This window comes from Prionailurus viverrinus, chromosome A1 (assembly GCF_022837055.1).
Source record: "Prionailurus viverrinus isolate Anna chromosome A1, UM_Priviv_1.0, whole genome shotgun sequence".
In the NCBI taxonomy this organism is placed as follows: Eukaryota; Metazoa; Chordata; class Mammalia; order Carnivora; family Felidae; genus Prionailurus; species Prionailurus viverrinus.
In genome coordinates, this window is record NC_062561.1 from 91851372 (window position 1) to 91865550 (window position 14179).

At 46.0% G+C, this 14179-nt stretch overlaps 1 protein-coding gene across 1 annotated transcript; it reads left to right on the top strand.

The window, feature by feature from the left end:
- Positions 1-9719: 9719 nt before the first annotated feature.
- On the top strand, positions 9720-14111 carry PROP1 (PROP paired-like homeobox 1). Its single transcript, XM_047853773.1, has 4 exons — positions 9720-9852; positions 11301-11411; positions 12605-12837; positions 13773-14111. The coding sequence occupies exons 1-4, from the start codon at positions 9720-9722 to the stop codon at positions 14109-14111; spliced, it is 816 nt and encodes a 271-aa protein (XP_047709729.1).
- Positions 14112-14179: the final 68 nt, after the last annotated feature.

Below are 14179 nucleotides of genomic sequence, written 5' to 3' on the forward strand. Positions count from 1 at the left end.
TCCAGTTGTGTTTTAATGAAGGTATTTTCTGCTCACAACACTTCTGATAACAAGTGTATGGGTTTTGTCTTGTTTTTTATTTTTTTCGCCCCACACTGACGACCAGTTCTCTAACCTAACCCTCAGGATACCAACGCAGTGTCCTATAATTAAATTCAGTGCTGACACTATCCTGACCTAGCACAGACCCCAGAGGTTAAGGGCTCCTTCCTACAAGGCTGACTTCAGATGCCAGTTACAATTAGTTGGTCCCCAGGTTACCCGCACTCTGTCTAATTTGGCTACAAATTGAGGTTTCCATGACCTCCTCCTCAGGGTAGATAATTTTCTCTAATGGCTTATAGAAATCAAGGAAACACTTTACTTACTGTTACTGGTTTATTATAAAGGACATTATAAAAGATACAAGTAAATAGCCAAATGGAGAAGCACCATAAGGAAAGGTCAAGGGTGGCCCTCATGCAGGAGCTTCTGCCCCCATGGAGTTTGGGGTGTGCCACCCTCCTGACACGCAGGTGCTCTCTGAAGCTCTCTGAATCCTGTTGTTTAGGAATTTTTATGGTGACTTCATTATGTAGGCATGAATAAATCATCGGCCGTTGGTGATTAACTCAATCTCTAGTGACTCCTCCCTCCCTGGAGTTGGGGATCTGGGGCTAAAAGTTCCAACTGTCCGGCACCTGGGTGGCTCAGTTAAGCATCCAACTCTTGGTTTCGACTCAGGTCATGATCTCATGGTTTGTGGGTTCAAGCCTCTCATGGGACTCTGTGCTGACGGTGTGGAGCCTGCTTGGGATTCTCTCTTGCCCTCTCTCTCTGCCCCTCCCCTCCCCTGTCACTCAAAATAAATGAATAAACATTTTTTAAAAAAGGTTTCAACTGTCTAATGACGTAGTTGGTTCCTCTGGCAACCAGCCCCCCATCTGGAGGCTATCTTGGGGCACACCAAGGGTCACTTCATTAGCATGCACTTAGGTAATATCCAAGGGGATTATTATGCATAACAAAATATGGTCCTTTCATCCCCATCACTCAGGAAATCCCAATGGTTTTCAAAGTTCATGTGCCAGGAACTAGGGAGGAAGATTAAATATATATGTCCAATTACATCACATTTTTATTTCTTTTTATTGCCTCATTATACTGGCTGGAACATCCAGTACAATGAAATGGAAGTGGTAAGAAGATACATCCCTGTCTTATTCCTGATTTTAAGGGGAAAATAGTCACCCTTTCACCACTAAGTATGATGTTAGCTGTAGGTTTTTCATATGTGACTTTAATCAAGTTGAGCAAATCTCCTTCTGTTCTTATTTTATTGAATGGTTTTATTATGAATGTATGCTGAATTTTGTCTATTGCATTTACTAGGGCTATTGGGATAGTTTTCCTTTTTAACTTTGTATTTTTTTAAAGTTTTTTAAAATTTATTTTGAGATAGAGAGCGTGCACACACACAGTCACTGGCAAGTGGGGGAGGGGCAGAGGGAGAGAATCCCAAGCAGGCTCTGCACTGTCAGCGCAGAGCCCCATGCAGGGCTTGAACTCATGAACCAGGAGATCATGACCTGAGCTGAAATTGGACTCTTAATGGACTTAGCCACACAGGTGCCCTGTTTTTTACTTTATTAATACAGTGAATTATACGGATTGAATTGCTAATGTTAATCCAAGTTTGCATTCTGGGGTAAAGCCCATATAGTCATATGTATTATCCAATTTAGATATGATGGGATTTGAGTTTCTAAAATTTTGTCTAGGATTATTGAATCTGTATTCATAAAGGACATTGGTCTGTTATTATAATGTTTTATAAAATGAATTGGGAAGCATTCACATCTTTTCAATTTTCTGAAAGAATTTGTGTAGGGTTTTATTATACATTTCTTAAAAGTTTGATAGAATTCAGCAGTTGAAGCCATCTGGGCATTAAGTGTTTTTGTGTGTGTGTGGGGGGGGGGATTTTTAACTACAAATTCCGTTATTAATTAGATATTGAGCTAGTTCAGTTATCTGTTGTTGAGTGAGCTTTGATACATTGTCTTTCATAAAATTGTCCATTTCATTGGGGCACCTGGGTGGCTTAGTTGGTTGAGCGTCCAATTTTGGCCCCAGTCATGATCTCAGTTTGTGGGGTCTTGCCCCACATTAGGCTCTGTGCTGGCATCTCAGAGCCTGGAGCCTGCTTCAGATTCTTTGTCTCCCTCTCTCTCTGCCCCTCCCCTGCTCATGCTTTGCCTCTCTGTCTCAAAAATAAACATTAAAAAATTTTTAAACTATCCATTTCATCTAATTTGTCAACTTTAGTGGAATAAAGTTGTTCATAATAATCTCTTATTATCCACTTGATATCTGTATAATCTATACTGATTTACCTCTGTCATTCTTTGTATTAGTCATTTCTGTCTTATTTTTTCCTGATTGACTTCGCTAGAGGTTTACTGGTGTTTTCATCTTCTTAGTGAACCAGCCTTCAGTTTTATTAATTCTCACTGTTACCTATCTGTTTTCTATTTCATGGATTCACACTGTCAAAGAAAAAATCAGAACTGGATGTTAATTAAAGTGGCAAAAACAGATTTTATTCAGGATTATTGCAATAGGGGGATAGAATCCTCAGTACAGAGCCAGGCTTAATTCAGAATACAGCATGAGCAAGTGGGAATTTATAGTCAAGGAGCAAGGTGAAGGGCAGTGGATGGAAAATTGCTAAGAGGAGACACCAGGTGTAATGGGGGACTCTAGTTAAGCTGAGCAAATGGGTGGGGGGTGGGCACCTGGGAGGTTCAGTCGGTTAAGCATCCAACTTCAGCTCAGGTCATAATCTCAGAGTTCGTGGATTCGAGCCCTGGGTCGGGCTCTGTGCTGACAACTTGGAGCCTGGAGCCTGCTTTGGATTCTGTGTCTCCATCTCTCTCTGCCCCTCCCCCGCTCATGCTCTGTCTCTCTCACTCACTCAAAAATGAATGAACATTAAAAATAAATAAACAAACAAACCGACTGAACAGGATTCTAGTTCAACCGACCGAACAGGATTGTTTGCTCAAGACAGGCCAGAGTGAGTAGACCTCACTTGGAGGATAATGGAAGATGAGGAACCCTACCAGTTATGGGGAGTGGCCAGATATCAAGGGTGGGAGATTCTGTTTAAACTGACTGTGCCTGGTTCTTGTAAAACTGGATTTTAGAAGGAAGTACACAAGTGGGCCTAAGAGAAGGTTCCAGATCCTGACTAAAGATTGGTCCAGGGAAAAATCTTTGTCAACAGTCGGATCTTTATTATGTTCTTTCTTCTGCTTACTTTGCAGAATGTCTGCAACTAGACATTCATGTGTTCAGTTTGTTAAGATAAAATTTAGGTGATTGATTTGAGACCTTTCTCTCTTTCTCTCTTGTCCAACTTTATTGAGGTATTAGTGATAAACTTATAAGATAAGGTGTAATTGGTGGTGACTTTATGTATGTATAGTTTTTCTTTTCTACTATAAGCAGCGTTTCACAGTTTGTAATATGCATCTTTTCCTTATCACATCCTACGTGAAATTGATACAAGACTAATTCATGCATAATACAAGAACCTTGTGCCAGTGTACTTCCACTTCTCCTCTCCTGATCTTTGTCATACATTTTGCTTTTACATATATTATAAGCCCCATGTTACATTGTTAATATTGTTGTTTTTACGACTATATTTTTTTAAATTTTTTTTTCAACGTTTATTTTATTTTTGGTACAGAGAGAGACAGAGCATAAACGGGGGAGGGGCAGAGAGAGAGGGAGACACAGAATTGGAAACAGCTCCAGGCTCTGAGCCATCAGCCCAGAGCCCGTCGCGGGGCTCGAACTCACGGACCGCGAGATCATGACCTGGTTGAAGTCGGATGCTTAACCGACTGCGCCACCCAGGCGCCCCTTAACGACTATATTTTAAAGAGATTTAAATCATAAGAGAACATTTTATGTAACCACGTAGTTATTTCCATGCTATAAAATGTGCAGTCAAATACATCATTACTATTGTTGCTTTAAACAAGTGACTATCTTTAATAGCAATTAAAAATAAGAAAAAAAAGACGCCTTTGCCTTCACTTAACTCCTTTTCCAGCACTCTTTATTTTTTTGTGCAGACCTAGGTTTCTGACTGATATCATGTGTCCCTTCCGTTTTGAAATAGTTGCTTTAACATTCCTACTGGACACTTATTTCATTCCTTTGTCTTTTTCAGTCTTTTATCATCCTGTCTTTAAGTTCATTGATTGTTTCTTTAGCTGCATCAAGTTGACTGATAAGACAATCAAAGACATCCTTCATTTCTGGTAATGTGTGTTGATTTCTAGCACTTCCATTTGATTCTTCTTTATAGTTTCCATCTGCCTCCTAAAATTACCCATCTGATCTTGCATTTTGTCTACCTTTTCCATTAGACCTTTAATTTAGTAATCATATTTATCTTAAACTCTCTAATACTTCTAATGTCTATGTTATGTCTGTTTATGATCATTGTTTTGTCTCTTCACATTGTGTTTTTTTCTTGCTTTTTGGATGCTTTGTAACTTTTTATTGAAAGCTGGACTGTGTTGTATAAAGTAGTAAATACTGAGGTAATAGGCTGTTAGTATGAGGATTTATGTTAATCTAGCCACAAGCTAGGTTGTGTTTGAGATTTGTTTTCCCAATGATTACCTGTTCTGAAAGTTGTTGTTGTTAGGGGAACTAGAAATTTTAAATTTCTCTAGTCTCTTTGTTTTTGTCTAACCTCTTGGGATCCCTTTTGTGTGGATCCTCAGAGAGAGTCTGTCCCTTGAATTCTCCCACCTGTCGTCCACAAATACTGCTTTTTTTAATGTTTTTATTCTTTTTTTTTTTTTTTAGAGAGAGAGACAGTGTGAGTGGGGGAGGGCAGAGAGAGAGGGAGACACAGACTCTGAAGCACGCTCCAGGCTCTGAGCTTGATGTGGGGCTCAAACTCATGAACTGTGAGATCTTGACTTGAGCCAAAGTAGGACGTTTAACTGACTGACCCACCCAGGTGCCCCTCCATAATTATTATTATTGGAGGTTTGTTACCATGATAATGGGGAAAGGAAGATCAGGGGGCATTCTCTAATGTTGAGATTAAGTCTCAGTGCTTGGAATACACAGTGGGTCTGTGTTTGGGTGATCTGGTCACAGTGTTTCTGCTCCTCTAGGATTAGAGCTTTTCCTGAAGTCCAATTATCTTTCTTACCAGTTTTATGCCTTGAGGCTCCTTTTGTTAATTTAGGTGAGATGGGGGTTAGGTCTGAGTGGAGTTTATCTCCCCAGCTGCAGTGGATTTCATCAATGCCCTCAGCTGGTGTCCTTCCCCTGCAGATTAAGACTCTTTTTTTTTTTCCATAAGGGAATTGGTCTGGGCAAATTTTGCAATGGTAATTGTTCCCCTTTCCAAGACAGCACTGTGGGGGAGCTCTCTCCAGATTGTCCCCATCCTCCCTGGGAGAGCCTGGTGGGGTTCCTGGAAGAAAAGCCTATGACAAAGTAGGAATTCCTCCCATGATTGTGGCCTCAGGGAGCTTCCCACTCTTGAGCTAGCCTACCCTCGGCCTCTAGCATCACATCAAAATTTCTAGTTTAATGTTTTGACTGGCTTATGAGGAGGGCAGCAACTTCTGTCCCAGGTAAAGAAAATGTCCCAGGTTCCATGTCTCATTGAAGGTGCCTCTCTCTCCCCAGATTTCAAGATGGCTGTTTGCGCCATCAGTGGTGACCTCAGTTTTTGGATGGGTTCTCAAGAAGTCATTAATTTCTGCCTGTCCACCTTTTGTTGTTATTGTTACGAGCATGGATGGAATGCATGTCTCTAGAGCTCTAAGCTGACACCTCAAGTTCTAAAATTCTTTTTAATTTTGCCTGAATCACCGTCTTTCCCACAGAAATATTTTTGCTGAATCTTTATCCAGCTGTCTTTTACTATAAAACCAAAATCTTGATGGGGACCCCACCTATATTGCAGATATTTAGATATTTTGATACCCAGGCCATTCACTGGTGACATAGACTCAAACCTTAGTCCTGCTCCATGAACCTTCTTCTAGGCCCATCTGTGTACTTCCTTATAAAAGCCAGTTTTCTCAAGAAACCTGCAAAGTCAGTCTAACCAGAACTCCCGGACCTTGATATCCTGTCACCCTCCAAATCTGATAGGATTCCTCATCCTTCATCATCTCCCAGATGATGTCTGATCACGCTGGCCTGTCTTCAGCAAGGATCCTGTTAGGTCAGTTTAGCTAGAATCTCCCACTCACGACCCCCGAGGTTTCTTCCTAGCAATTTTCCATTCGCTGCCCTCCACTCTGCTGCTTGGATATAAATTCCCATTTGCCCATACTGAATTTGGCCTTGAGCCCACTCTCTCTCCCCCACTGTGAAGTCCCATTGCAGTGGTCCCTACACCTATTCCAGTGGTTCTGGATAAAATCTGACTTACCACCTTTAGCAAGGGTCCTTGAATGTTTCTCTCTTTAACTCTGGTGATCTGCCTGGAGCTGGAGTGAGCCCATCTTGAAGACACTGCTTCTAAGCAGAACTGCTTACTTCATACTGGCAGCCTGGCACAGGAAGCTTATCATTTTAAAAGGACTGTTCTTGGGGTGCCTGGGTGGCTCAGTCGGTTAAGTGTCCTACTTCAGCTCAGGTCATGATCTCATCGTTCTTAAGTTCGAGCCCCATGTAGGGCTCTGTGCTGACAGTTCAGAGCCTGGAGCCTGCTTTGGATTCTGTGTCTTCCTCTCTCTCTGCCCCTCCCTTGCTCGTGCTCTATCTCTCTCTCTTTCTCAAAAATAAATAAAAAACATGAAAAAAAATTTTTTTAAAGAAGAATTATCACCTAATGGATTTGGGAGGTCCTGGTGGGCTGTCTGTGTGTGGGAGGGAGGGGGAAGTGGCAGTGAGTAGGGTACCTATTGAGAAGCCGGGGACTGAGAGAGTCAGAGTACCTGAGAAGGTTAGAGTACCAGTGGACATCACATGGTCAGGGTGCCTAGGCAGATCAGGATATGTCTTTACTTGGTCCAAATGTCCTATGGGTCAGCTGGTGTGTAGAGAATATCTCCTGGGTTGGGCTTTGGGGGCTGGGTGGTTTTTCAGTGTCAGCATGCCCTTTGCAAGATAAGAGCAAGGTGGGGGGGGGTGTTTCTGAATGGACTAGAGGGCAGGATTCCCTTGAGTGTCTGGATCCTTTGAGGCCAGGGAATATCCTTTTTTATTATTATTAAATTTTTAAAAACGTTTATTTATTTTTGACAGAGATAGAGACAGAGTACGAGTGGGCGAGGGGCAGAGAGAGAGAGGGAGACACAGAATCCAAAGCCAACTCCAGGGTCTGAGCTGTCAGCACAGAGCCTGATGCAAGGCTCAAACTCGTGAACTGTGAGATCATGACCTGAGTCAAAGTCGGATGCTTAACTGACTGAGCCACCCAGGTGCCCTAAGGTAAGGGAATATCTTATATGGTCAGAGTGTCCCAAACCTCACCACACCTTTGTCTGGACATGTCCAGGGTCTAGGTTCTGGGTGTCCTAAAAGGCTGTGAGGAACATCATGAATTCAGGCTATCATGCTGACTATAAGGTACAGAAGTCAAAACTTCTTGGAGGGCTCATGTGTCTGAGAGACTGAATTCAACCCTGTGCCCTAGGGACTCAGGAATCAGGTAAGGTCAGAATGACTCTGAGGGCTGGAGGCTCTTAGGGATGGTAGTAAAATTAGAATGACAATAAAGTAACATTTTTGACTGTGTTAATTATGTTCAAGGAACAGTCCTAAATGCTTCTCTTCCATTAACTCTCAATCATTGCGTCTTCACCACGTAGGTACAGTGGATCCTCATTTTTTGTGGATCCCACATTTGGGAAGTCACTGAGGGTTATTTGAAACCCCAAGGTCAGTACCCTTTTGCAGCACGCTTTGGCACTTGGATGGTCATTTGCAGCAATGCGCGTGGGCAGTGAGGCAAATACTTTGAGCTGCCGCGTTCCCAGCTGAGGTCAAACAGAGCAACTACTCTGGCTTCTTGTTTTAACTGTCATACTGTAAATAGATGTCTTTTTGCGGTCTCTTAAGTGCCGCCATTTCTCACATATTTGTGCTTTTCCTGGTAATTTCGCTGTTAAAGCAGCTTCCAAACATAGTGTTGAAGTGCTGTCCGGTGTTCTCAAGTGCAGGAAAGCCATGATGTGCTTCAGGGAGAAAATACATGTGTTAGACAACCCTCGTTCAGGCATGAGTCACAGTGTCATTGGCTGTGGGTTCAACGTTAATAAGTTGGCAATATACATTAAAATAAGATATCTTTAAACAGAAACACATACAACAAGGTTATGTATGGATCAGGTGATGAAAATGTTGTGGCCAGAGGCTCTCAGAAACCTATTTTTTGGAGTTATGGTTCAACACCCACTAATTCAGTGTTCGTAGTGACTTTATGAAACAGAACTACCTCAAATAAAGAGAATCAACCATATTACTTTCCCCAGATGATAAAGCAGAGGCACAGAGATATTAAGAAATGAGCCCAGGGGGCGCCTGGGTGGCTCAGTTGGTTAAGCATCCGACTTCGGCTCAGATCACGATCTCACAGTCGGTGAGTTCGAGCCCCGCGTCAGGCTCTGGGCTGATGGCTCAGAGCCTGGAGCCTGCTTCCGATTCTGTGTCTCCTTCTCTCTCTGCCCCTCCCCCATTCATGCTCTCTCTCTCTCTGTCTCAAAAATAAATAAAAACGTTAAAAAAAATTAAAAAAAAAAAAAAGAAATGAGCCCAGGATCACATAGCTTAGCAAGTGGTACAGCTGGGATTCGAACCTGGGGCAGTTTGGCTTCCGAACTTATACTCCTTCCTTCCACACTATTCTCCTTCTTGTGGGGTGAGAGGATCCTGGGTGTCAGGCTTCCTTGGGGGTCAGGATTGGGGGTTGGAATCAGGATGCCTGGAAGACCAAATGCCTCTAAGCCTTCCAGCCCCCTGAGGGGTTATGGTTCTCTGAAATGTCAAGTCAAACTTGCAGTGTCTCAGTGTCTTTGGGGAGCAGGGGTAATGGGTCAGAGTTTCTTTGTAATATCAGAGTACCCTGGGGGCAATTAGGCTGTACTAGATAGCTGGTCAGTTTCCTTGTAGAGTTAAGGTATCTTGAGGGTGCAGGATGTACTAGAATTCAGCACTTGCTTGTAGGTTCAAGTTGAATACATATTTCTGGGTCTTGGGAGATCAGAATGTCATGGGGGCTTGGGTTGCTCCAGGAGGTCATGGTATATGCTGGGGTAGAGGGAGAAAGGTTGGTGACTTCCATCAGTGCTTCTCAACTTTAATGCTCTTATGGATCAAAAGTTTGTGTGTCTCCTGCACCTCCATTCATGTGTTGAAGCCCTAATCCCAATGTGATGTCATTTGGAAGTGGGGCCTTTGGGAGGCAATTAGGGTTAGTTGAGATCTTGAGGGCAAGGGCCACATGATGGGATTAGTATCTATACAATAAGAGGAAGAGAGACCAAAGGTGGTTTTATTTCTGCCATGTGAAGACAAAGAAGACAGCTGTCTACATCCCAGGAATAGAACTTTCACCAGGAACTGAATCAGCTGACACCTTGACCTTGGCTTTTGCAGCTTCCAGACCTTGAGAAGTGTCTACTGTTTAAGCCACCCATCCTTTGGTATTTTGTTATGGCAGCCTGAGCTGGTGAAAATAAATGGATACCCGTTTATCCTGGGGATCTTGTTACAATGCAGATTCTGGTTCAGTAGGACTAAGGTGGACTCCAAGATTCTGCATTTCTAAGAAGCTTTCATGTGCTGCTGATGCTGCTGATTGTGGACCATACTGTAAGCATTAAGATCCTAGAGAATTTTTTTTTTTGGTCTTAAATTGTCAGGGTGCTTTTAAAAGGATGTGTGCGAAAGATAAGCATGACCGTGGTGATTCAGACTGTCCCTTCCATGAGGGGTAGGGTGTCCTGAGAAGTTAGAACCTCATGGCAGGGTTAGAGGGATCTTCTAGTAGAGGCAGAACATTCTGGGTTTCAGTGCGTCCTAGAGTATCCTAGAGTCCTGGGGTATCAGGTTGTCTTTAAAGGGTCAGGATCCCCTAGGGATGTCAGAATGTACTTTCTGGGTCTAAGTGATCTCAAGAAGCAGAATATTGTGGGTGTCAGGGTTTCCTGACTGCTCCGGGATCCTAGGTGCTTCAGCATTTCCTTGAAGACTCAGAATGTCAGGATGGCGTGGGCATCTCAGTGTCTCACAGAGTCCTAAAGTCCAAGCAGTCAGGATGTACCCAGAATTCCAAGGCTCTCGAGGGTCAGGGTTTTCTGAATGTCTGCATGACCCTGGAAGGTCTTGGAGTCCAAGGGGTTCTGAGTGAGTGAGGAGGTGACATTTGGGAGAGGAAAGCAGACAGCCCTTGAGAACTATGGTGTCCTGGAGATTCAGCCCATGGTTGAGGTTGTCCTGAGGTGGGGGAGGGTGTATCTAGTATATTCTGAGAATCAGGGTATCAAGGAGGGGCCAGAATGCACTTGTGTCTTTTAGTTTTTTAGTTACCTGGAAACAGATCCTTGGATATTCACCCACATGCTGAGATGCCAGGCAGGCCCTACTCCTGGCCCTCATTCTGGTACAATCCTGCACCCCCTCTCCCCACGGTGGGGTTCTGGGGAAGGGTCTTAGGAGGAATGCATTTTCTTCTTACCCTGCCTGCTCCCAGGAGGGGATTTAACAGGACAAAAGAACTTGGTCCTCTGGGAATACGAGCTCTTGGCCCCAGTCCCTGGACCCTCCAACTGAGCACCTTCCCTCATCCGGCTTGTGATCCTCCCCTGACGAAGGGGGCTCTGGTGACCAGGCAATGATTGGATGGGCCCCCAGGGGCGAGGGGCAGGTCACTCCTCCAAGGCTCAGGGAGAAAGAGGTGGTGTGGGATTGCAGGCTGGGAAAGTAGGCAGCTGAGAGCAAAGGGAGAGAGAGACAAGGGGCAGACAGTGGAAAGTAGAGGCCAAGACAGAGAAACAGGGTCGGGGCAAGGCAGAGAGAATGCTATGATACTCAAGCGAAGGAATGGGGAGTTAGGGAAAAAAATTAGAAAACAGGGGAGACAGTGAGAAGGACAAAGATATCCATCTGTATTTCCATACAGAGAGTGAGAGGCATAAACACAGGGAGAAGGAGCGAGATAAACAGGCAGAGAGGGGAACGACAGAACCAGAGAAAGACTGACCCAGGCTCAGAGACTCAGGGACACAGGAACCTGGACTGTTTTTGATCTTTGTTGTTAGCCATGGAAGCAGAAGGGAGGAGTGAGCAGGGTAAGCAGAAGAAGGGGCGACTTTGCAGCAGCCTCTGGCCCGAGGGCTACCCCGCCGCTGGGACTCTGACCTCCACGGTGGGTGAGTGAATCTCTGGGGTGGTCCTGAGGAGGCAGCAGGTGAGGGGGCTCCACGCTTAGGCTTCTGGGGGAGGGCATGGCTCCCCACAAGGAAGGCAAGAAGGGGAGATAAAAATCAGCCCCCAGAATGCTAAAAACCTTGGGCATCTTAGCAAGCACAGGGAGGGACAATGTCTTCGTTTGACAGACTGGACCCGCAGCCTTGGCATTGATGGACTGCTGAACAGCACACATGGTGGTGGGGCAGAGGCGAAGCTGAAATCTGGCTCCTCATCCCTGACCTCATGGTTTGCCCACTGCACTGCCTCCTCTGAGATGGGAATCTGGAGGGGCCAGGGCTTTGGATCCCAAGAGAGCAGGGGACCACCAGTGGCTCAATGCATGTGTCCCCAAGGTGGACAGTTGAGCCCCTGGTGGGAGCTGCTCCGTCGGTCCCCATGGGGATGGGTGCCTCAGCTCCAGACATCTCCTTTTCTCAGTGTGTGCCTTCCAGGTGTTTCCTTTCGCTCCGTGTCCTCTCTTCCCCGGCTGGCTCTCAGACTAATTAGTGTGGGGGCTTAGTGAGCCTGCAGGGAGGAGAGGCAAGCCTTTCCCACGAGCTCAGGTTCCTGCAGCCCGGTGGCCGGGCCAGGGCCGGGCCAGGGGAGAAGATGAAATGTAGGTGAGGGGAGGGTGTGTCTGAGCGGAAGAGGGAGGAATGTTTCATCTTCCCAGGTGAAGAAGGGTGGAGGAGGATGGGAGCAGTCTAGGGAACGTAGATGTTGAACATGAGCCTTGAGAGCAGGAAACAAGTCACAGGTGTCCTACAGACCCGGACAGTTTGTTACTGTGTCAGAGCAAATAAGAGCCCCAGAGGGTGAGACCCAGGAGGACAGTACATGCTCCCAGAGAGGCGAAAGGCACACGGAGGGACATGTGTTGCATGGGAATGTTCCATGGGCCTGGACTTACAGGAGGCAGAAGTGCCCAGGGTGAGAAGTGAGGCTCAGGGGTGACAATGTAGGTGGAGAGCCCAGGATAAGCGCACTCAGAGATGAAGTGGGGGCTCAGGCGGAGCCAGATCCAGCTCCTTACCAGAGCTGAGGGGTTTTGGGGGGTGGAAGGCAAAGGGGATCTGGGCGGACCGGCATCCGAGATTCTGGATGGACGGTTGGGTCCACCCCACACAACCTCTCCCCTCCCCTCCATCCTCAGACATGAGCCCTCGGCCCTACAGGAACCTTTCTGGTGTAGGAGTGCGGAGACCACGGCTTTCCCCACAAGGTGCACAGAGGGGTCGCCCGCACTCCAGGCGCCGCCACCGAACCACCTTCAGCCCAGCGCAGCTGGAACAGCTGGAGGCAGCCTTTGGGAGGAATCAGTACCCTGACATTTGGGCCCGAGAGGGCCTCGCCCGGGACACAGGCCTCAGTGAGGCGAGAATCCAGGTGATGCCCCAGGATCCCCCACTTCTCCTGGGAAGAAATGTAGATTTGGTGCTCAGGAGCTATTGGGGTATGAATTCTCATATGGCATTATAACCCAAACCTAAACGTTCCCCAGAACATGGCCTCGCCCAGCAGTCAACATAACCTCACCTAAAATGAGACTGTCCCTTGAATGTAACCCTAAGCTCTAACCTGATTTTCAACACCCTACCCTCAACCTTCATAGGAATGTGAATCCTGAGTGCTTGGATGGCCTAGTAGGTTAAGCCTCTGACCTTTGATTTCAGCTCAGGTCATGATCTCATGGTTTGTGGGTTCAAGCCCCAGGGCCTGCTTCAGATCCTCTGTCCCCCCCTCTCTCTCTGCCCCTTCCCCACTCTTTCTCTCTCTCAAAAATAAATAAAACATTTTTTAAAATAGTGATGTGAATTCCAACAGAAATTTAATCTTAAGTGTTTGCATGCATATGTACCCTTGTCCCTAACCATGGCCTTGAGACTCAGCCAGCCTGATGTGCCTTTCATCCGAACCATAGAAATCATCTTAAGTATAAAGCCGCCACCCTAAATCCAGCTGTCTATAACAGTAAAATTCGTCTCTAATAATCCTAGGGGAAGTTTCCTATTCTCTGTGGAGGGAAGATGCCATCGTGTCATATTGATCTCTTTCGTGTTGGAAGTTGATATTCTTAATTCACCCAAATTCATAGTATGGCAAATTTAGACATTTGTGGAGTGATGGTGTGGGTCTTGCTTTGTTAATCTAGGCCCAGCTGGCCTATGCCTTTGGGAAGAACTGTACTTCCTCTGCATGGTCAGAGAGGCTTATGCTCTGTACCTGAAGCTTCTGTCATTGAAGGGGAGGGGGGCTCTGATGTGACAGGGCCACCTATTTGAGAGAGAGGCGTTGATGTGGCTATTCTTCCCCTTCCTCAGGTCTGGTTCCAGAACCGCAGAGCTAAGCAGAGGAAGCAAGAGCGGTCACTGCTCCAGCCACTGGCCCAGCTGTCTCCTGCCACCTTCTCTGGTTTCTTGCCCGAGTCCCCTGCCTGCCCCTACTCCTACCCAACACCACCTGCACCCATGACCTGCTTCCCTCACCCCTACAACCATGCCCTTCCCTCTCAGCCCTCCACAGGCAGTTCCTTTGCTCGGCCCCACCAGTCTGAAGACTGGTACCCCGCCTTGCACCCAACTCCCACTGGTCATCTGCCTTGCCCCCCACCCCCAGCTATGCTTCCCCTTAGCCTTGAGCCACCAAAGTCCTGGAACTAAGATTGAACAGGAGCTGATAAGGTAATCTCCCAGCCTGTGGCCCTGGTGAAACTCAGGGAAAGCTGGGT

Bases quoted from the DNA above. Each gene is read 5' to 3' on its own strand.
- PROP1 (XM_047853773.1), top strand. From the start codon at position 9,720: ATGGATACCCGTTTATCCTGGGGATCTTGTTACAATGCAGATTCTGGT. The intron at 9,853-11,300 runs GTAAGCATTAAG...CTTTGTTGTTAG, and splicing joins TGCTGATTGTGGACCATACT to CCATGGAAGCAGAAGGGAGG. The intron at 12,838-13,772 runs GTGATGCCCCAG...CCCCTTCCTCAG, and splicing joins TCAGTGAGGCGAGAATCCAG to GTCTGGTTCCAGAACCGCAG.